At 41.3% G+C, this 17,389-nt stretch overlaps 1 protein-coding gene across 3 annotated transcripts in view; it reads right to left on the bottom strand.

Moving 5' to 3' along the window:
- The window catches only part of scaper (S-phase cyclin A-associated protein in the ER), a 63,234-nt gene that overhangs the window by 3,956 nt on the left and 41,889 nt on the right, over nt 1-17,389 (bottom strand). For all 3 annotated transcript variants that reach the window (XM_039808213.1, XM_039808215.1, XM_039808214.1), the window contains 5 exons: nt 11,590-11,713; nt 9,599-9,828; nt 7,784-7,939; nt 5,230-5,464; nt 3,501-3,650 (listed from right to left, as the gene is read on the bottom strand). In XM_039808213.1, the coding sequence (XP_039664147.1) occupies nt 3,501-3,650; nt 5,230-5,464; nt 7,784-7,939; nt 9,599-9,828; nt 11,590-11,713 (895 nt within the window). The remainder of the gene's footprint in view (nt 1-3,500; nt 3,651-5,229; nt 5,465-7,783; nt 7,940-9,598; nt 9,829-11,589; nt 11,714-17,389) is intronic.

Genomic DNA, 17,389 nt, shown 5'->3' with positions numbered 1-17,389 from the left:
ATCAAAGCATGAATCTCAACTAGCCTTATTAGCTTGTACGCATGAGGCTGCAGCACTGCTGGATGAGGCAAAGAAATGTTATAAATGTCTTACTACACAAATCTAATCATACATTTTTTTATGTGACAGAAGATAATTGACAATCTTGAATGTGTAGAAGAATCTCCATTCACTGTAGTGTCTAGACAGCTTGAACACCTCAGCGTCAGAGCAGGGCCATATATCGGATATCGTACTGATAAGAGAAGCCGCACAGCATGCACCACAAAACAAAGTCAGTCAAATAATAGTTTAGAGCCTCTTTACAACATTTACAACGGCTGATTGAGACGTGCACAGGACGCTGTATAAATTACCTTTGTACGAGTGGATGCTACCGCCGCAGACATTGACATAGACACTCCAACTTGACTTTTAAGGCCATCGTCAGTTGTTTTAAAATCCCATAAAAAACTGCCGTTTACACAGTGAAGCCTAATAACTCTTTATTTATCTCTATGAGCTGACGCTGTCATTCCATCCCAGATCGTTACTGCTGATAATTCTGCTCTAAAACTAACCTGACGACAGTGTAACAGACAAATGGAAACTCCTCACTGAAAGGTTTGCAGGGATAAAAATGTCCTCAGCTTCACTTAAAGTCAGTTGGACCTGCGCTCACCCTTGAAGCAGAGTGTAAATCATCTACCGAGCTCTCCTGCCAGTCAGTGGAGAGTGTGTCTGTCTGTGTTACTCAGCCTCTGTTTACTCTGCTGGGTGATACAGAGTGTGCATTCCCCAGTGCTGGCTCCCTATGGTCTGCACGAGTTGCACTTACCCTGCAGGCAGCGAGGGCTTGGTTGTCTTGGCTGTAATAGACTGCTGAAGGGAGCGTTTCAACATCAGGTTAACAGGAATTACAGGCCTAAAGCTTTGCTTGGGCCTGCGGGGAAAAGGAAACGCCCTCGTAGAGAATGGGAAGAAGAGGAATGACCCCACAGATAAGGCTGAGCTCTTGAGATGCGTGTGGGATGTGCAGTCTAGAGGTGATCGAGAACTCTTGGGATGCTTACAGGTATAAAGAAAACAGTTTACAAAATATAAGCAGAGTGGAGTCAGGTAATCTCAGGAGCCAGTGCAGAGAAAACGATCCCATTACATTTCTAAAACGTCCATATGCTACCTGAAATTAGACCTGCTTCTGTGTGTATGTGTGTGCATTTGTGTGTAGTTCACTCTGCTTGCGTGTGTGGCCATTTTCCATGTACTGAAAAAAAAGAAGCAAAGTTTTCTTAGGATTTCCACACTCTTAAATTGCTTGTGTCTTTCTAAAAAGCAAGCAAGAATAAGGAGGGTTAACATGTCAACAGTTTACAATTACAGTCTCGTCAGTTCAAAGATTCAACAGATCATCACCACGGATGATTCACAAATGAATCACTGTATTCAAAGAGAAGAAGATTACCGGCACGTATCTCTTTAGGGAAAAAGGAAGTACAGTTACATGTCAGTTGAAATAGGTGTCATTTGTTCTGCTTTTCTTTGTCAAAAAGGTCTCGACGGGCGCACCCAACAGACAATGAACATATGGCTACATGGCTCGGTGGCCCCCACAAGCAGAGACACACTTGAAAAACCCACAAGCCTACATATGTCACTCTCCCAAATGGCTTTTTGTGTGACAAGGTGAATTATTCATGCCCCTAGAGCAGAGGGAATACATCACTACGTATGGTGCTGCTTCAAAGTTCAGCTTTTTATGAGCAGCCTTATTTCTAGAGCATATATATATATATATATATATATATACACACACACACACAAGCTGGTGTGCCGACAGTGAATCAGCAGTCTACACGACCGCACAGGCCTCGGGTCGGGCCGCTTTTGTGTTCTGCCAATGCTTACATTAGTTTGAGAAAAGCTCAAGCTGCTCTAAATATTCTCCTTAACGCCATCCATCCTGGTGCAGAACTTAATGGACGCATTCCAGGAACTGGACCACTGGTAAAGATCAACTCCTTGTGGAGGTTGAGTGGGATCTTGTTTCCCAACAATATATACTTTAATATGATTTCTTTTTTTCTTAAACCGTAAGCAAGATAAGGGGATGTTTTTTGTTGTTGCTTTTTCACAAAACACGCTTATTGGCAGTCCCCAGGTTGTGGAGGAATGACTTTAGCATCAAATTAGGAACATGTTTTTTTTTTTTTTTACCAAATACAGTCAAGCATGGCTGCTCTGTTAACGTCGCTGTGGGTATACAAAGACAAATCATCTGTCACACGCTTAATTTAATCATCAGTCCTTATTCAATATAATATGCAAATTGAATCTACAATGACCAACAGATGCTAATTCTGTACATCAGAATAATTAAATTGCTGAGAGAAAAGGAAAGCACCATAAACCGGAAGAAGATCCTTTAAAATAGAAGTAAAAAAAAAAAAAAATCTGGTAAATTAGAATCAGTAATCAGCCTATAAATTGTTGTGGTGGGAGTTGACTGATCGCACAGACATAAATTACATATAAGAGGTTTGAGACTGAAGCTGTGCCTGCTGCCTGTGTGGGTCAGGCTTAACATAATCAAAGCCCAGCCAACTGTAGCTTGGCTAATCAGGGGCCCGGTAGACGGGCCATGCATGACAGCCAATTACACAGCAGCCAGGTCTGCTCCATCACATCATGCTGACTTCCACAGAGCCCCCTAAGTAGTCTTTACACCGGGCCAGCACACTGCTCTGCTTTACCAGGAAGGAACAATGGGTCACTCTGTGGTACAATAGACGACACACAGACCAAAAGCAGGAAGGTGCCAAGTCATGAATCTTTGAACAGGTGCTTTTTGTTACAATTAAAAAACTACACCCTTATTCTGACAAATAATACATGAACAGACCAATAGTAAGATGATATTATGGGCTCTTCTATCTCAGCAGACATCTTTTCACAACTGAAAGCATTACATGTAACGTGCTGAAACAATTAAAGGATTAGCAGATTGACTGAAAATGTATCTATTACAATTTAGCAATTAAAAGTAGGGCTGAAACAATACGTAGATTAATGTATTACTTGGTGGATAGAAAATGTATAGGCAACAGGATGCTCGTATTTTCCATGCATGAGAGTAAACTGAATATCTTTAGGTTTTGAGACTGTTGATCGGTTAAAACAAGCAATTTGTAGACAACAGATTGAGTTATGGGGAATTACATTGGACATTAAATGGAACATTTTTAGAAAAAAATCAGTGTAACTATATGCATGCAGTAAATATCAAAAGCAAACCACTTTCTAAAGGAATTGTTGTCATAGTAACCTTTTAGAGCTTATATACTAATGAATTAAACAATCAAATCGATAAAAATTGGTAGATTAATAGCAAAAAAACAACTGAAGTTACAGCTTTAACTGTAACAAAACATTCTGTATATCCTAATATTTAGAGTAGTAACACATTTATTTTTAAATTTAATTAATTTCTGTGCAGATAGTGCATGTTCAAACTGGTTTACCTGGTTGTCCGGGTGGTTAACAGTAAAGTATCCCACACAGATGATCACTTCTTGCAGCAGTTCTTCAGAGGAATGCTGGGTACAGTACCAGAGCAGGGAGCTGACAATGTGTCGGAAAGCTAGAGACAGGCCCTCAGCTCCTAGAACAGACTGACAGATCACAGACGAGACGTGTTGGTATGTTTTACAGTAAATTAAGTCAAAATAGCATCAATTGTCTATGATTGTGATTACAAAGAGCTCAATACAATAACAGTACAAAGTAATGAATGACAATATGTTTTTTCTGGTGGGAACATACATGGTGTAAGAGTATAAGCAACTAAAACAGTGTCCCACCATAAAACACCCCAATCCTGCTCAGAAATGAGATGCTAGGAGCAGCTCACAGACAGTATTTATTAAACATGTCGGTGTGACAGAGCACCATAAAATCATCACTATTCCACTGGAAGTTTGGGTGTGTTAGCATTGTAACATCCATAAATGCAACACCTGAGAAGCTAACAGTTGTTTTCAGGACTCATAACTTATGCATGCAGGCAACATATTAAACTCACTGAACCATGTAAGCAGCTGTCAAATGAAACAAAAGCAAATTGAGTATTTAATAATCAACATTTTTAGAATAAAAAAAATAAAAATAAACTTGCATATTGAAAAGGAAAACCACAGAGCAAGGACCAAAAAAAACACAACCAAAAAACTGGTTTGAATGTGAACTTTTTTCACATTATTTTTGAAGACTACAGATTTGTTGCTGCATATTATGCCAAAATGAAACCACTGTAAAACCCAGTTATTTATATTGCATTGAATTATTATTGGGAGCTGAGGCGGCAACAGAGAGCATTAACGGCCTGAATTCTGATCATCCATCCACTGCAACACATATTAGCCGGTGTTGTGCAGGTAATGTGAAACACAAGGTGATTACAACCCCCCAGGCCAAAAAAAAGAAACATTATTTAAAATGTTCATAAAACTCCGGCAGTGAAATGCTTTTATTTCCAGCTGTTTTGAGTTGCCTGAATGTGGCGGGTCAGTGAGAGGAAGCAGCTTCAAAGTAATGACCACAAGACATTAAAATAATTAACAGCATTCTCGCTTGCTGTCGTGCCTTTCCGTCTATGTGGTGACTTAGCACAGTGAAGCTGTCGCCCTCTCCTCCTCTGGGTGGGTAATGTACGGCCCTGCATACAGTGATAATCACTCGTGCTCCATCCTAACTGCTGACCCAGCGGGCTCTATTCAACCCCAACAACTGACCTGGGGTCAGAGGGCACCTGTGTTTATGTCCACAGGTCAGCTTTGTCCTGAGGAGAGTAGCTCCTCTTCTAATGGCTCTTAACAAAAGGAACTAGCATCAATCTGATCATGTATACAACATTTATTAAATCCAGGTAGCATCATTTAAATATATTTGTAGGCATCTTTATAAGAGACAAGTCACTTAAATGACTATTTCTACTGTTTCTTCAAATACCAGTTAGTTAATGTGAAGGTACCAGCTACTCCTTCTACAAACCATGACCTGTAAAGGTCATTCTATGAAATATGTGTGGTATGATATGTATCTACAATACAGAAAACATGCTCAAACAAACATCAGATGCTGAACTGTAAAGAAAAAAGTATCTATGTCAAACTTCTTGTCACCGATAGCAAAATCTGCTAGATCTTTAAGGAATCTTTTATTTGTGAAAACAGAATATATTTTAGATAATACCTGGAAGGCGGATAGGTCAAGCAGGGCAAAATTGTTGAGGAAGCGGATGCCTTGCAAAGCCACCTGGATGACCCCGGGGCTGTAGGGTTCCTGACTTTGGGAAGAAGACTCTGGCGAGAAACTGTGCAGCAGGATACAATACAGAGTGTGCACCACTCCCACCAAGTCTGTGGACTGCAGCAGGGCCGTCAATCCAGTCGGGTCCTGCCGTTTATTGTCAAATATACTGGGAGCACTGGTGAGGAAGAGAGGGGAAGGTTTGTGGTAAAAAAATAAATAAATAAATGAAAGCTATTTACCAGGAAACACTACGTAGCTTTGAGGTCTTTGTTTTTTCTGTCTTTATGCTGCCATTGTTGTACAAAAAACAACCAAAATTGAGTGTTGTGTGTGACATCCCAAGACTGGGGACACAAATAGATTTACTCACCAGACATAGGCTTAGAGATGACTTTCCCTTTAGCTAAGAGATACTACTCTGTTAGTGCTGCTGCATTTCCTGACCTAACTGACTGCTGCGAGTGGAAGAGCACCAAGTTTAAAATGTGTTGCATGTTACATGTTGGATCACAGCTGCTCCTTAAGCCCATCTTCTGCTATTCGTGTGCTTCTGTTTATCTATGGAATAACAGATTTTCAGTCTTTGCATGCAAGGAGCTTCCAATCTGTTGCACTTATTGACTTAACTAGTCAAATTCACCGCCAGCCAGTTTGGGTGCAGCTGAAGAGTGGGACCGTCAAGATTCAAGATCGTCTCTTCCGCTCCCACTCCAGCTACATTAAACATAGTGATGCAATGACGTGAAGCTCATGGCAGCGACTTCAAGCTGGCGGATTGCATTGAGCTGCCTGACAAAGTGCTGAGTGCTCTGGCACATTTAATCAGAGAGGATTCTAGGTGACAGGTTTGTTTGGTTCCAACAAGATGCCACCTTGTTGGTTAAAGGGATCGGTAACATTATCCTTTCATTGAACATCACATTTAACAACAAAGCCAGGGATAATGCTTGACAGTATGGTGAAAAGGCTTGAGTCTGGTTCCAGTTTTAAATTTTCATGCTAGGGGCTTCAAAAGATAGGCATTCAGGTGGAGAATCCAATAATAGAAAATTAACAATTACAACATTTTGAACACACATGAAATAAGTTAAACAGTATTTTTAAATAATAACAGTGCCTACAGGGTCAACTGGAGCACACACTCAACATTACTGCATTATTTGACATAAAAAAAAAAAATTAAATGATTTTAAATGTATTTTTTGTACTTTAATCCTAACTTTTTACTGAATTCCCTGTTGTACAGTGTTTTGAGACCATGTCTTATGGTGAAATTGCACTTGAAATAAAATTGAATTGAAATGCTAAAGAAAATGAAAGTAATTAATGGAATACGGTTATTAATTATTTTCAGTCGCATTGCAGAACCCTCGGCTAGTACAGACAGACAATTTAAGACTACCGCAGCAGCACCAGCTATGATTTGCAGCCATGTAGAATGGAGGGTGTGTGACCTCTGGATGAAACCTACAGTGCATGCTGATACTTGATGTTAGCCAACAGGCTCTGCGTGAAATATGCTGCTAGGCAAGAACACAGCCCCCTAATGCCATTATAATCCCCTGACACAGCAACTGGCATGGCCAAAATATTCTACAAGCCCACTGAGCATTCTTATACATGAATCTTGGCAGGACATACAGTAGCTCGCTAGCTGCTGTATTGATCATAACACTGGTCTCATTTAACCTGCAAAGTCTGACACTGTTTTCTCACAGATATTCAGTGACAAACATGCAGTCCTGCTTAAAACGGTCTTCTACTGTGCTGGTATGAAGCAGCTGGTCATTGTTCCTGCAGCACCTTGCAGCTGGTGCAAGGTGCAGCAGCACACTGGGCGACACTTCAAAACGCAATGACAAGATCATGGTGTAAAGAGGTGGGGTTGTTAAGGAAGAAAACTCAATTGGCTAAATTGATAGCTAGATTCAGTAGAACAATCAAAATGCATCCAAATGTTATTGTAAATGCACGACATCAAAGCATATGTGGCCCTGCTACCATGATCAGCATTTCTGTTCCTATTGAGTGAGGAATGGTGGTACTGATGTCCCTTGGTGTGACTGTGTGCGCGTCGCCTCTCTCAGCGGCGCCAGTGAACCTCGCTGAGTGGAGGTCACTGTAGCACATGTGGGTGGGCTCCCCCCACGCTGCAGGCTAAGGTTTATGGTGAGTGACAGAGCGCTGGGTCAAGTAGATGCCTATCTCTATCGGCAGTAACGACAGCTTAGCCAGCTAGCTGGCTGGGGGAAACGACCTGCTGTCTTTGTTTGTGAGCCCCGTCTTTATAGATCCTTGTGTCATTAAAGAACTGACAGTGACTCAGTCTCTGTCATTTAGACACACAGAGAAAGGGGTGGGTGGGTGTGTGTGTGTGTGTGTGTGTGTGTGTGTGTGTGTGTGTGTGTGTGTGTGTGTGTTTCTGTTTGTCAGAGGAAGATCAAGAGATCACAGAGAAGTTTAAGATGTGTAAGCGAGAAAGAGACATGCTCACCGTCCGGTTACGACAAAACACAGCTTACACATGCTGTGCAGCAGAGCTGAGGCTTGCTGGAGGAAAGCGGACATCTTTGGGTGCTCGTCTACAGGACCTTGGATCGACAAGAAGCACCCGTACAGCTTGTCAATCAAACCCATGTTTACTACATAGCTGGAAGAAACACACAAGAGGAGAAAAAATAAAAAAATAAAATAAAACATATCATGTCATTAATAGCATTTTCTCAAATGTTAAAACAAATGAACTATGGGAGACTTCCTTTGTAAAAAAGCTAATCTCACACAGGCAAACAAAGGCCTTTACTGTGCATACTCCCACAGCACTGCAGCTGAAAGCGGATACCTCACCTAAGCCCTCCACCCCCTGCTATTACTGCCATATCTCCAATTTGTCTTTGCCAATGACAGGTCTCATGATCATGTTCCCTGTACTCTTTCAGCCACAAATCACTGCTAATAGTGTCATTAGAGGGCTGCTGTGGCCCGTGTGCCAGCCCAGCTCTGGGCCCTTGGCAGTCTGCTGACCTGGGGCCGTCTTCTTACAGCTCCGGTATGCTTGGCCCTTCGGGCTCAGCTCAGGCACCAGCAACTTATAGAAATCTATAGAGCACTACAGCTGCCAATCAAGGCTTTCTAGTAGCTGATGTGAAGCCATGGTTCCTCGTCTTAACACCGTCTTGACTCTTCGCTTATTTCACGTAGCCTTTTTGTTAGAACTGTCACTCATTGAGGTCCTCCTAAAACAGGTGATTATGACAGTTTTCAACCTCCACTGCAGGTCATCTGACACTTGAACCAACTCCCATTGTTTTGACTTGATCCTCTTCCACAGCTTTACTTCTGTTGAAAGGATCTTTCCTCACACGACTGCTTTGTTCAAAGCCTGCCCCCTGTTTGACAACCTGCTTGGTGGTCGAACTTGCCACTTGGTGTCTTAACATTTATGATAATGATATGAGACTAAAAGCACTGAAAGCCAAACTGAGAAACTGGTAATGAGGGGAAAGGAAATGGTGATCTCCTCTGTATGTGATATATGGGTTTGCATAATGGGAGAGTGTTGTAAAAGCTAAAAATGTTTTGATCTTTTGTCCTTCCTCACTAGCATATACATTATACAAGGCAGTTGAGGTAAATCTTGTGCCCGTACTTGGGATTACCAGCCTGACGACACCATTTTTCTCAGGCCCTCCCCTGTCTCCAGGGTTACGACTGGGTCAGTGGATGAGAGCAGTGGGCCTGTGCAGCTGCTCCGTCCCGATGAATCATGGCTTGTGGGAGGGATGGTGGAAAGACGGTACTCTTCCACAAGGCTTCATCAGGCCGGGCCTGCCTTTCCTCACAGCGCACATTGCTCCAACATAGCCCCGACTCCTACAGCCCAGACCCACATGGCTAGCTCCAACGCCAGGTTCAAGGAGACCTTTCAAAGCTTTGGACATGCTCTTTGTTTATGCTACTTTGTGCCCCCCCCCCCGAAACGGATTTTACTTGAAATGTGGCACTTCTGTGTGTGGAAAAAGTACAAGCTGGAAAAATGCCAGAATGCACCCTCATTCTCACACTACTCCCATTCTAATAAGACACCATTTGGACCATTTCCAAGAGATCTGACATTTTGTCAGCCTATTCTTTACATAAGGCACGCTGTTGAGGAAATCAGAGGTTGGCCAACTCTCAACCCAGTGAAGAGGAGTGGAGGAGGCATGTACTAAAGAAGGTAAAAGGGTCATGAGATGAGAAAAAGAGGGGCCATGTAGGAGGAGGAGAAGCAGAGTTAGAGTAGTACAGAGCGTTGGATGGAAAATACCTCATCAAGTCTTGTGTGCGACTGTTGAAGGACTCTGTGGCAGAGCTCTTGACCTTGGCATCTGGGGAGGAAATCCACGTGTTTTCGACTTGTCCAGACTCAGAGATATGCGGCCACAGGGACTTCAGGATGGTAGCAATGGTCTGCAGCAGGCCTGTTGTCAAACCCTCAAAGACTTGTTTGTTCACACTGCGCCCAAAAATAGATTTGTCCTCATCTGGGACATATAGCTGCAAAAAAATAAAGAAATAAATATGTTACAGAAGGTAGCCTACCTGTATACGGAGCAATTCATAAAAACTGTGTTCTTTGATAAACCCTTATGCTCATAGGCTGCATAAGAAATCTGATAGCATCCAAATGCTGTTCGACACGACATCAACAGAGTGTGAGAGATCAACAAAGGACAGGTCCAATTTAACCTTCAGCATGCACATTAATGACCATTTAACCATGTTAAATACATAAACACACACATAAACAATGTTTTAAATAATGTTAAATGCCCTTTTTGTAAGCAAAAATGATTTCCCCACATGGTTGGCACATGAGTTTCTTATTCACTGGCTGTCAGACAAAAAGTTGTAGTTTACCCTCCTGTGATTTGTAATAGCCACAATACAAGCATATAGTACGGTAGCTGTTTAAGGTACTTCTTCAGCCACAAAAATTACAAAAAAGCTGGTGTAAACAAGTAAAGAAAGAACAAGCTACATGCTGACAAGATGCAAGCCTAAATAAAAAGGCTGTGGAAAGAAATGAAACAGTGTAGTCAGACGAGCATTTCTCTCATTTGCATTTCCAGACAAACTTCATGAAACACACAAGCAGAGGTCCACGTTTAAAATATAGTGCTACTATGTGAGTGGAGAACCTCTCAAAGGTAAAACCTTCTCATTTGGTCTAATGGTTGGGGTGCATGCTGACAGCATAGGTAAATCCACCGACATTCTCTACAAATCTAATTAAAAAGGGTCCATGCTCATATGGCAGCACAACCCCCACTGCTACACACACACACACACACACACACACACACACACACACACACACACACACACACACACACACACACACACACAGCTGTGTGGACTTTTTAAACTTTGTTGTCTGACGTAAATTAAATCACAATTTATTAGAGCAGGGTGTGGAGAAGCATGAATAATTTCTGAGCCCTATTCTTAATCTGCATTGAACATGTGGAGAACAGTTAGTTTGTCTCCTGCAGTGCTGTTGGATATGTCAGTCAGCAGAGCAGCTGCTGGGATATGTTTTATATAAACTGAAACATACAGGCTAACCTCTCCCTGTGTGCCCTAAGGAAATATGACTGCTTTGGATTGGAACTCACTCACTGGAGAAGGAAGCCCCAGAAGAGTTCATGCATGTACCACAGCCCTGTGCCTGTGCCTTGTCCTGTCTGTGTTGTGAGTGTAGGCGGCCCCAGCGAGCCGCCACTGTTAGATGTTTGGAGTGGGCTGATGTTTACAGTCCTTCTTACAGAGTGCTGAAGGATATGGGCTGACATGTCACCGCAATGCAGCCTGCCTGCCTGCCTGCCTGCCTGCGCTCTCACATTCCCTCAGTCGGGAGGCATCTGTGGAGAGGTTGGGCAACGGTTTGATCCTCGCTAGCTTGTGTCTTGCTCTGTCTTTCATTAACACTGTGGCAGGAACAGACACCAGCGAAAAGGCAGGGTTTTCTCAGCGGTCAAAGCACTGTATATCAACAGATGAATGTAAAGACAACAAGGAAGGCTTAATAAAAAGGCTAACCGTATGTGTGGCTACATTAGAAATAGTTAGTTTGTTCACGCCTTGAATACTCTAAACATATTCAGCATCTCCTTTACATTTACTGAACTTTATACAAATTGAAATCATGCTGTTGGCACAAACGTATTACGGTACACAAATATTGATTCTATCATTTGTGTAACTGTTTGTTTGTGATGGGAAATGAGGTCTCGGTCAGGTGCTGCATATACTTACTGTTAACTGATGCAGCAGCAGGTCCATGAGGAGCGCTATCTTGTTGCTAAACAGCACATAGGAGCAGTTGAGCGGGCAGCAGGAACATGCCAGGTAGTAGGTATTTACAGCAGCACAGAGGGATCTAAAACAAAAAGATGACAAACAGTTATTAATCACAATAAAAAAAAAAAAACACACACATACACACCTCAAGGCTGGCTGCTACTCCCCTTGCGATTTGTTAAAGAAACACTATTACTGCGATGTAAATGTCTCGCCCCGGGCACTGACAAGATCATCTGCAGTCATCAGGAAACCAAACACACTCTTCTGTATTTGTGGTTCCTTAAGGGTGCAGTTTGTCTTCACAAGTCAAAAGCATATCTCACTGACAGCGCGAGTAAGGAAGCTGATTCAAGGAATAAAACACTCATTTCAGCTACTTATGGGGAGACTCCCCTCACTACAGCCACCTTCAGAGGAGCTGAGCGCAATCTCAGTCCCATCTTGGCTGAGATGGTGCAGCATTTCCGCTGGAGAGATAAAACTACTCCTCTCAGCAGCTCCTCACAGCCGCCAGGCAGCGGCCAGTGCTGAGGCAGTCAGCATGCCTCTGTATTATGTCTACTCTAAAACAAGCCCCAGAGAAGATTAATGCTTCAGATAACTGACCAATCATTCTGCTGTGACTACTACTCCCCCTCGCCCCCGTTTCATCATTTAATATTTTTTGACAACTGTATATTTTAGCCATTGGCGAAATGGCGTGTCCTATCTGCTCGCTGGAAGAAAGGAATCTGCCTCTCCAGTGCCTAAAGTAGGCCATGTTTATTTTAACTGGTAAACATTTTGATATCTACCGAAACCTTCACATCTGCTGCGCGTTTTCGGTCAAACCACGCTGGCATAGGAAAGGAAAATAGATTAGGTTGAGGCAGACCCAAGTCTGTCAATAACTTCCTCTATTCTTTGCTCTGCATTTGCTAGTGGGCGGATCAGTCGTTTCGCTGTATCGTTATTGACATTGCAGAGTAAAGCTGTCAGACATGGAATGTGGTGTTAATGTGAGAAGCACTATATTTTGAGTGATCGGATAGTGTCCAAATCTGACATCAAAGCTTACTTCCGTCCACCTGAAAACAATAACAGAGCAGAGCCCTTTTGCAAATTGTTAATGTCCTATATGGCAGCTATATTGACAGTAATTTTATTAAAGCATAAAGACGTTGGAAAAAGTTAAGCCATAATGGTTAAGTGCACTGATTGAGCAGTCTGTGTGGAGCAAGAGGTGAGGTAACATGAGATCCCAACCAAACTATGCTTTGTGCAGCCATGCTGCATCAGGACTCTGGCTCTCCAGTGAACATCGGACAAAGATCAGCTTCTATGCAAATACCAAAACGACAACTCAACTACTTTTTCTCAAATATTGTTGTAAAATTATATGCTTCACACAGCTTATGAAATTCAAGCTGTGGTAGCTGACATGTACATTCCTTTAAAAAGGACAGGAGTTACTTTAGGTGCTTTAAGTCACTATTCTGGTATTTAAGATCATGTGCCTATTGAGTAAAGTAGTGCACAATAGTAGGGATATCATATGACCTATCAGAGATAAAATGACTAGGCAGGACTGACTTGATTACAGTCAAAGAGCGGTTTCAGAACGGCCAGATAAAGTTCATCTTGGTTAATGGTACCAGTCAGGTTACACCTATGACAACTGAGATTTGGTGCTCTCTTCCTGACAAATGTTCGTTGTACGTATTTTATTTTTATTTTACAAAGTAAAACCTAGGAAGCGGTAGTGTCACCATTTATTTTATAACTGCTTCAATCCTCCTTGGAATGCTGCCATGACAGTCCCTATAATGGGATATTCAATCGTTCCTTCAAGAAGAAATGAAGAAGGCTGTAATCTTCCTTGAACTCTGAACTTCTTGTAAAGTTTTGGATCAGCAGACTGGAGAGGCATTGCAAACATTCTGAATCAATAAAGGCTAACATGCCCAAAAAAATCGTAAAAAAATGCTAACTTTTCTCCAGTCTAAAACATGTTCACGAATGGCAAAAAAAAATGTCAAGACCAACTTATCAGGTTGTGCAAGGCAGTTTCCACATGGAAGCTTTGCCATAAACATTAACTTTGGCAAACAATGAAATTATCAATTCATCAATTGTGTTTTGGTAGTTTTTTTAATGTTAAGCCGTTTTTAACTGTTGCTCTATGTTGGACACCTTTTGACCAAATGCATGTCCATGTTTGGCATTTGGTGCAATGATTGAAGAGAGTGTCCCCCTTGTCACACACACTACTTACGAGTATAAACAGGGTATGGTAAAAATCACGCTTTAAAAAGAAAGAAAAAAACCTTTTATTACAAAAAAAGGACAAATAAGAAAATAGTATTACCTACCAGTGCTTTTTGGGCTTTGAACATTTTAATTCAAGGCACTGCTGTATTTTCTATCTACAACATGACAAGTATTTTTCTAATTAAATCACCTGACTTCTGTCAAGACAGATCGGGCCCTCTGGCTTTCCAATCAACTCACTCAACTGCTCATGTAATGAGCATGCAATTGCTTTGTAACACAGCTAATCAGGCTCGTCTTTGGTTGTCTCTGAACAAATGAGGAGGCTTTCAAAAGGCATGTTTGAGTTATGCCCTTACACCAGCTTGTACAATGAACCATCACAGTGATCTGTCTTTGGTTTCCTCCCACCTAATTGAGCTTGATGAGCATGACACCTGATATTCCACCCTCTCTGGGATTCTCACTATCTCAATACCCCTCAATGACAGCTCCAGTCAAAGATTTTGCAGAACAATTTGTTAAAGTGCCACACCACCCGGTCTCATGTTGCACAAAAACTTTGTGGGGACTGATGTGTGCCAGTCTATCTGTGCAGGCAACATTCCTCCACCTACAGCACTATGGGGTTCTCATTACACTGAGAGATTGTGCTTCACATGTTCCCAAAATGACCACAGACACTATCCATCCATCCATCCATCCATCCATCCATCCATCGTATTACCACTATCACAGAACAATTCTGCTTTGAAGTTGGACTTGAGAAGGAACAGAAAGAAAGTAAGATGCAAATAATGAGCAATGTAATCTGCCCATCTACACTAAACAGCTTAACCTCACACCAGCCAGGGAATACCATTTTACCTGTAAAGCTATTTAGATCCATAGAGAAATGAGGCCAAGAGGTAGACGGATGGAGAACATCTGATCCTGTCTCGCCCCCCTAGAACCCTCTGGGGGCTCTGCCTGGGTGGCCAACAGCCCTACACATGATAAGGTGGAGGCTTGGGAGCAACTGACCTCGGAATTTAAACTCCTAATATTCAAATATTACTTAATTTCAGATAAAAGCTGATAGACAAGCCCAGAACAAAAAGACTAAGAGAAGAAGAAACTATTCCTGAAGGTCAGGATTTGTCCACAATACGACTCAAAAAGCATCCAGACTTCACTGCCTGGCTAAACTCTCCAGCATACATCAGAGGGAAAACCGATAAACAAGGTTTCCCTAGTAGTGCGATATACGGTTATTGATTTTGTCCATCTTTCAACATAAAGCAATTTATTATATTCAATAGCCAACTCTCAATTGAGTTGACAACAAGACAACAAGCATGTAAAAGGCTCTTTATGCTTTTTGTCACTGCCTTGACTTATCAACCCTGAGATCTGTGCTTCTCAACCTGAGTCTCACATTTCTCGCCCTCTCTGTGCGTTTCCTATGTGCGCAGTCAAGCCTGACTGGAGCAACGCTGGAGAAATCTGACCAACTTCCAGATCAGGTTGAGTCCCTGCCTCTTAAACAGGGTAAATTTGTGTTCAGGAGAAGAAAAAGAATCCTGAGCCAAAATAAAAGGTGAGGAGCAAATCCATTTCCTTGTGCTGTCAAACAATCCCTTCATTCACTGCTATCTAAATGACATTTAATTTGATTCTGCTGTTGATCTCTCCGATACCCTGAGTGCTTCCAAGACATCTACTCTGGCTGCCGTGCCACACTGGCCAGGTATGAAGGGGGAGAAATCTGATGAGCCGTCACACAGCATCACGCACGGGAGAATGAGTGTGTGCACACACACACACTCTCTCACAAATGGTGGAAAACATCCTGAAATAAAACCACAGGTAGCAGGTCTGATTTCACAGGATACACCAGGTCATGTGAGACAGTGGTGGAAATACAAATTGGGTTAACACGCAATGTCCAAGGACTCCTAAACCCTCCTCTGGAGATCACCTGTTCAAGTTAACGTCATAGCTCTGCTTATCCTTTTACAATGGAAATTGTCAACGTACAGTACGACCAAAACATTAGAATATAAACTTTATAATTTGATTTTTGCTCTGTCTCAGGTCTCTTTGTTGTTTGGTTTTTAGCAAAAAGTTGTGTACAGGCAGATGGAGCTGAGTGCTGAGACCATTTACAAGCAGTACATAAGTCTTTCTTACCCCCTTCTCTTCAGTGACCCCTATTGGAAGAAGAGAAAGAAAATAAAATCTAGTCATCTCTGACACTGGTTTTGGGTTTAACTGATGTTATCATAATGGAAACCCAAAAGGATTATTCCATGCAAACTAACTACTGAAACAAATACAAGAATTGGTCTTTTTTTTATTTATTATTATTATATATTTTTTTATTCGGTCCTTACTAGTTAAACAGTCTGAGATAAAACCGCTTCAACTACACTATAGTGCTCATACTGTACAGTATATGTTACTGGTACAAACGCTGGTACAAATGCTGGTACATATGATGGGTATAATGGGTAATTCACGGAGTAAAATATAGGTATTACCCGTCCCCCCCCACAGGGCACTACAGGTTCATGTTACATTAAGGTACATCATGGACTATATACCTGTACATTGCACAAACTATATCTCCTGAACTTTTTGCACATTCATCAACATCTTTGCAAATCCTGCAATAACCCAAAAAAACCTTCTTCTTTTTTTTTACAGTTATATTGTACATATTTGTTCATTTATTAAAGTTAACGGTTTCTTTTTTATTATTTCTTCCTCTTTTTTATTATTATTATTTTTGGGCATTTTAGGCCTTTTTTGTAGGGCATTTTAGCTACCCCGGCGCCCTTATTATTTCCTTTTAATAGGTTTATTTATGAATGCACCATCCACCAGGGCAAATTCCTTGTGTTATTTACTTGGCAATAAATCCTTTTTTGATTTTAATAGAACTCAATTTATAAGTACCATTTCATATTTAAGTCACCTTAATAATAGAGCTGAAACAATCGGGAAAATGGGAATATTTTACGATTTTCTTAAACTTCAATGGTAGTTAACCGAGTACCTTTTGGTTTAGGACTGTTAATTTGATAAAACAAACAATTTGAAGACGTCACCTTGGGCTCTGTGAACTTGTGATGGACATTTTTCACAATTTTCTGACATTTTATAGATAAAACAATTACTTGTGAAAGTAATTGGCATATTAATAATGTTAAGAAGCAGATACAAATATGTTCAACAATGGTGTTAAATTATTTAAGCATATCAAAAGCCATGAATATGTCAATTAGACAAATAATTAACACACTGAAAATATAAACAACTAATAAAATGAATGTGAAGTAAAATGTATTTTGTTTACAAAAAACTATATGCTAACATTTGAGAAATCATTCTTGGTTTTGTGAGATATCATCTCTCCAGCTGAAGCTAATGATAGTGGCTGCATAAACCCTGATCTAGACATTCCAGTGACCACAGGGTTACACCAGGACATTAGCGGAGCCTCGCAGAGGAATTAGCT

This window comes from Perca fluviatilis, chromosome 8 (assembly GCF_010015445.1).
Source record: "Perca fluviatilis chromosome 8, GENO_Pfluv_1.0, whole genome shotgun sequence".
Lineage (NCBI taxonomy): Eukaryota > Metazoa > Chordata > Actinopteri > Perciformes > Percidae > Perca > Perca fluviatilis.
The sequence above is the reverse complement of the archived record's forward strand: the minus strand, read 5'-3'. Positions and strand labels throughout refer to the sequence as shown.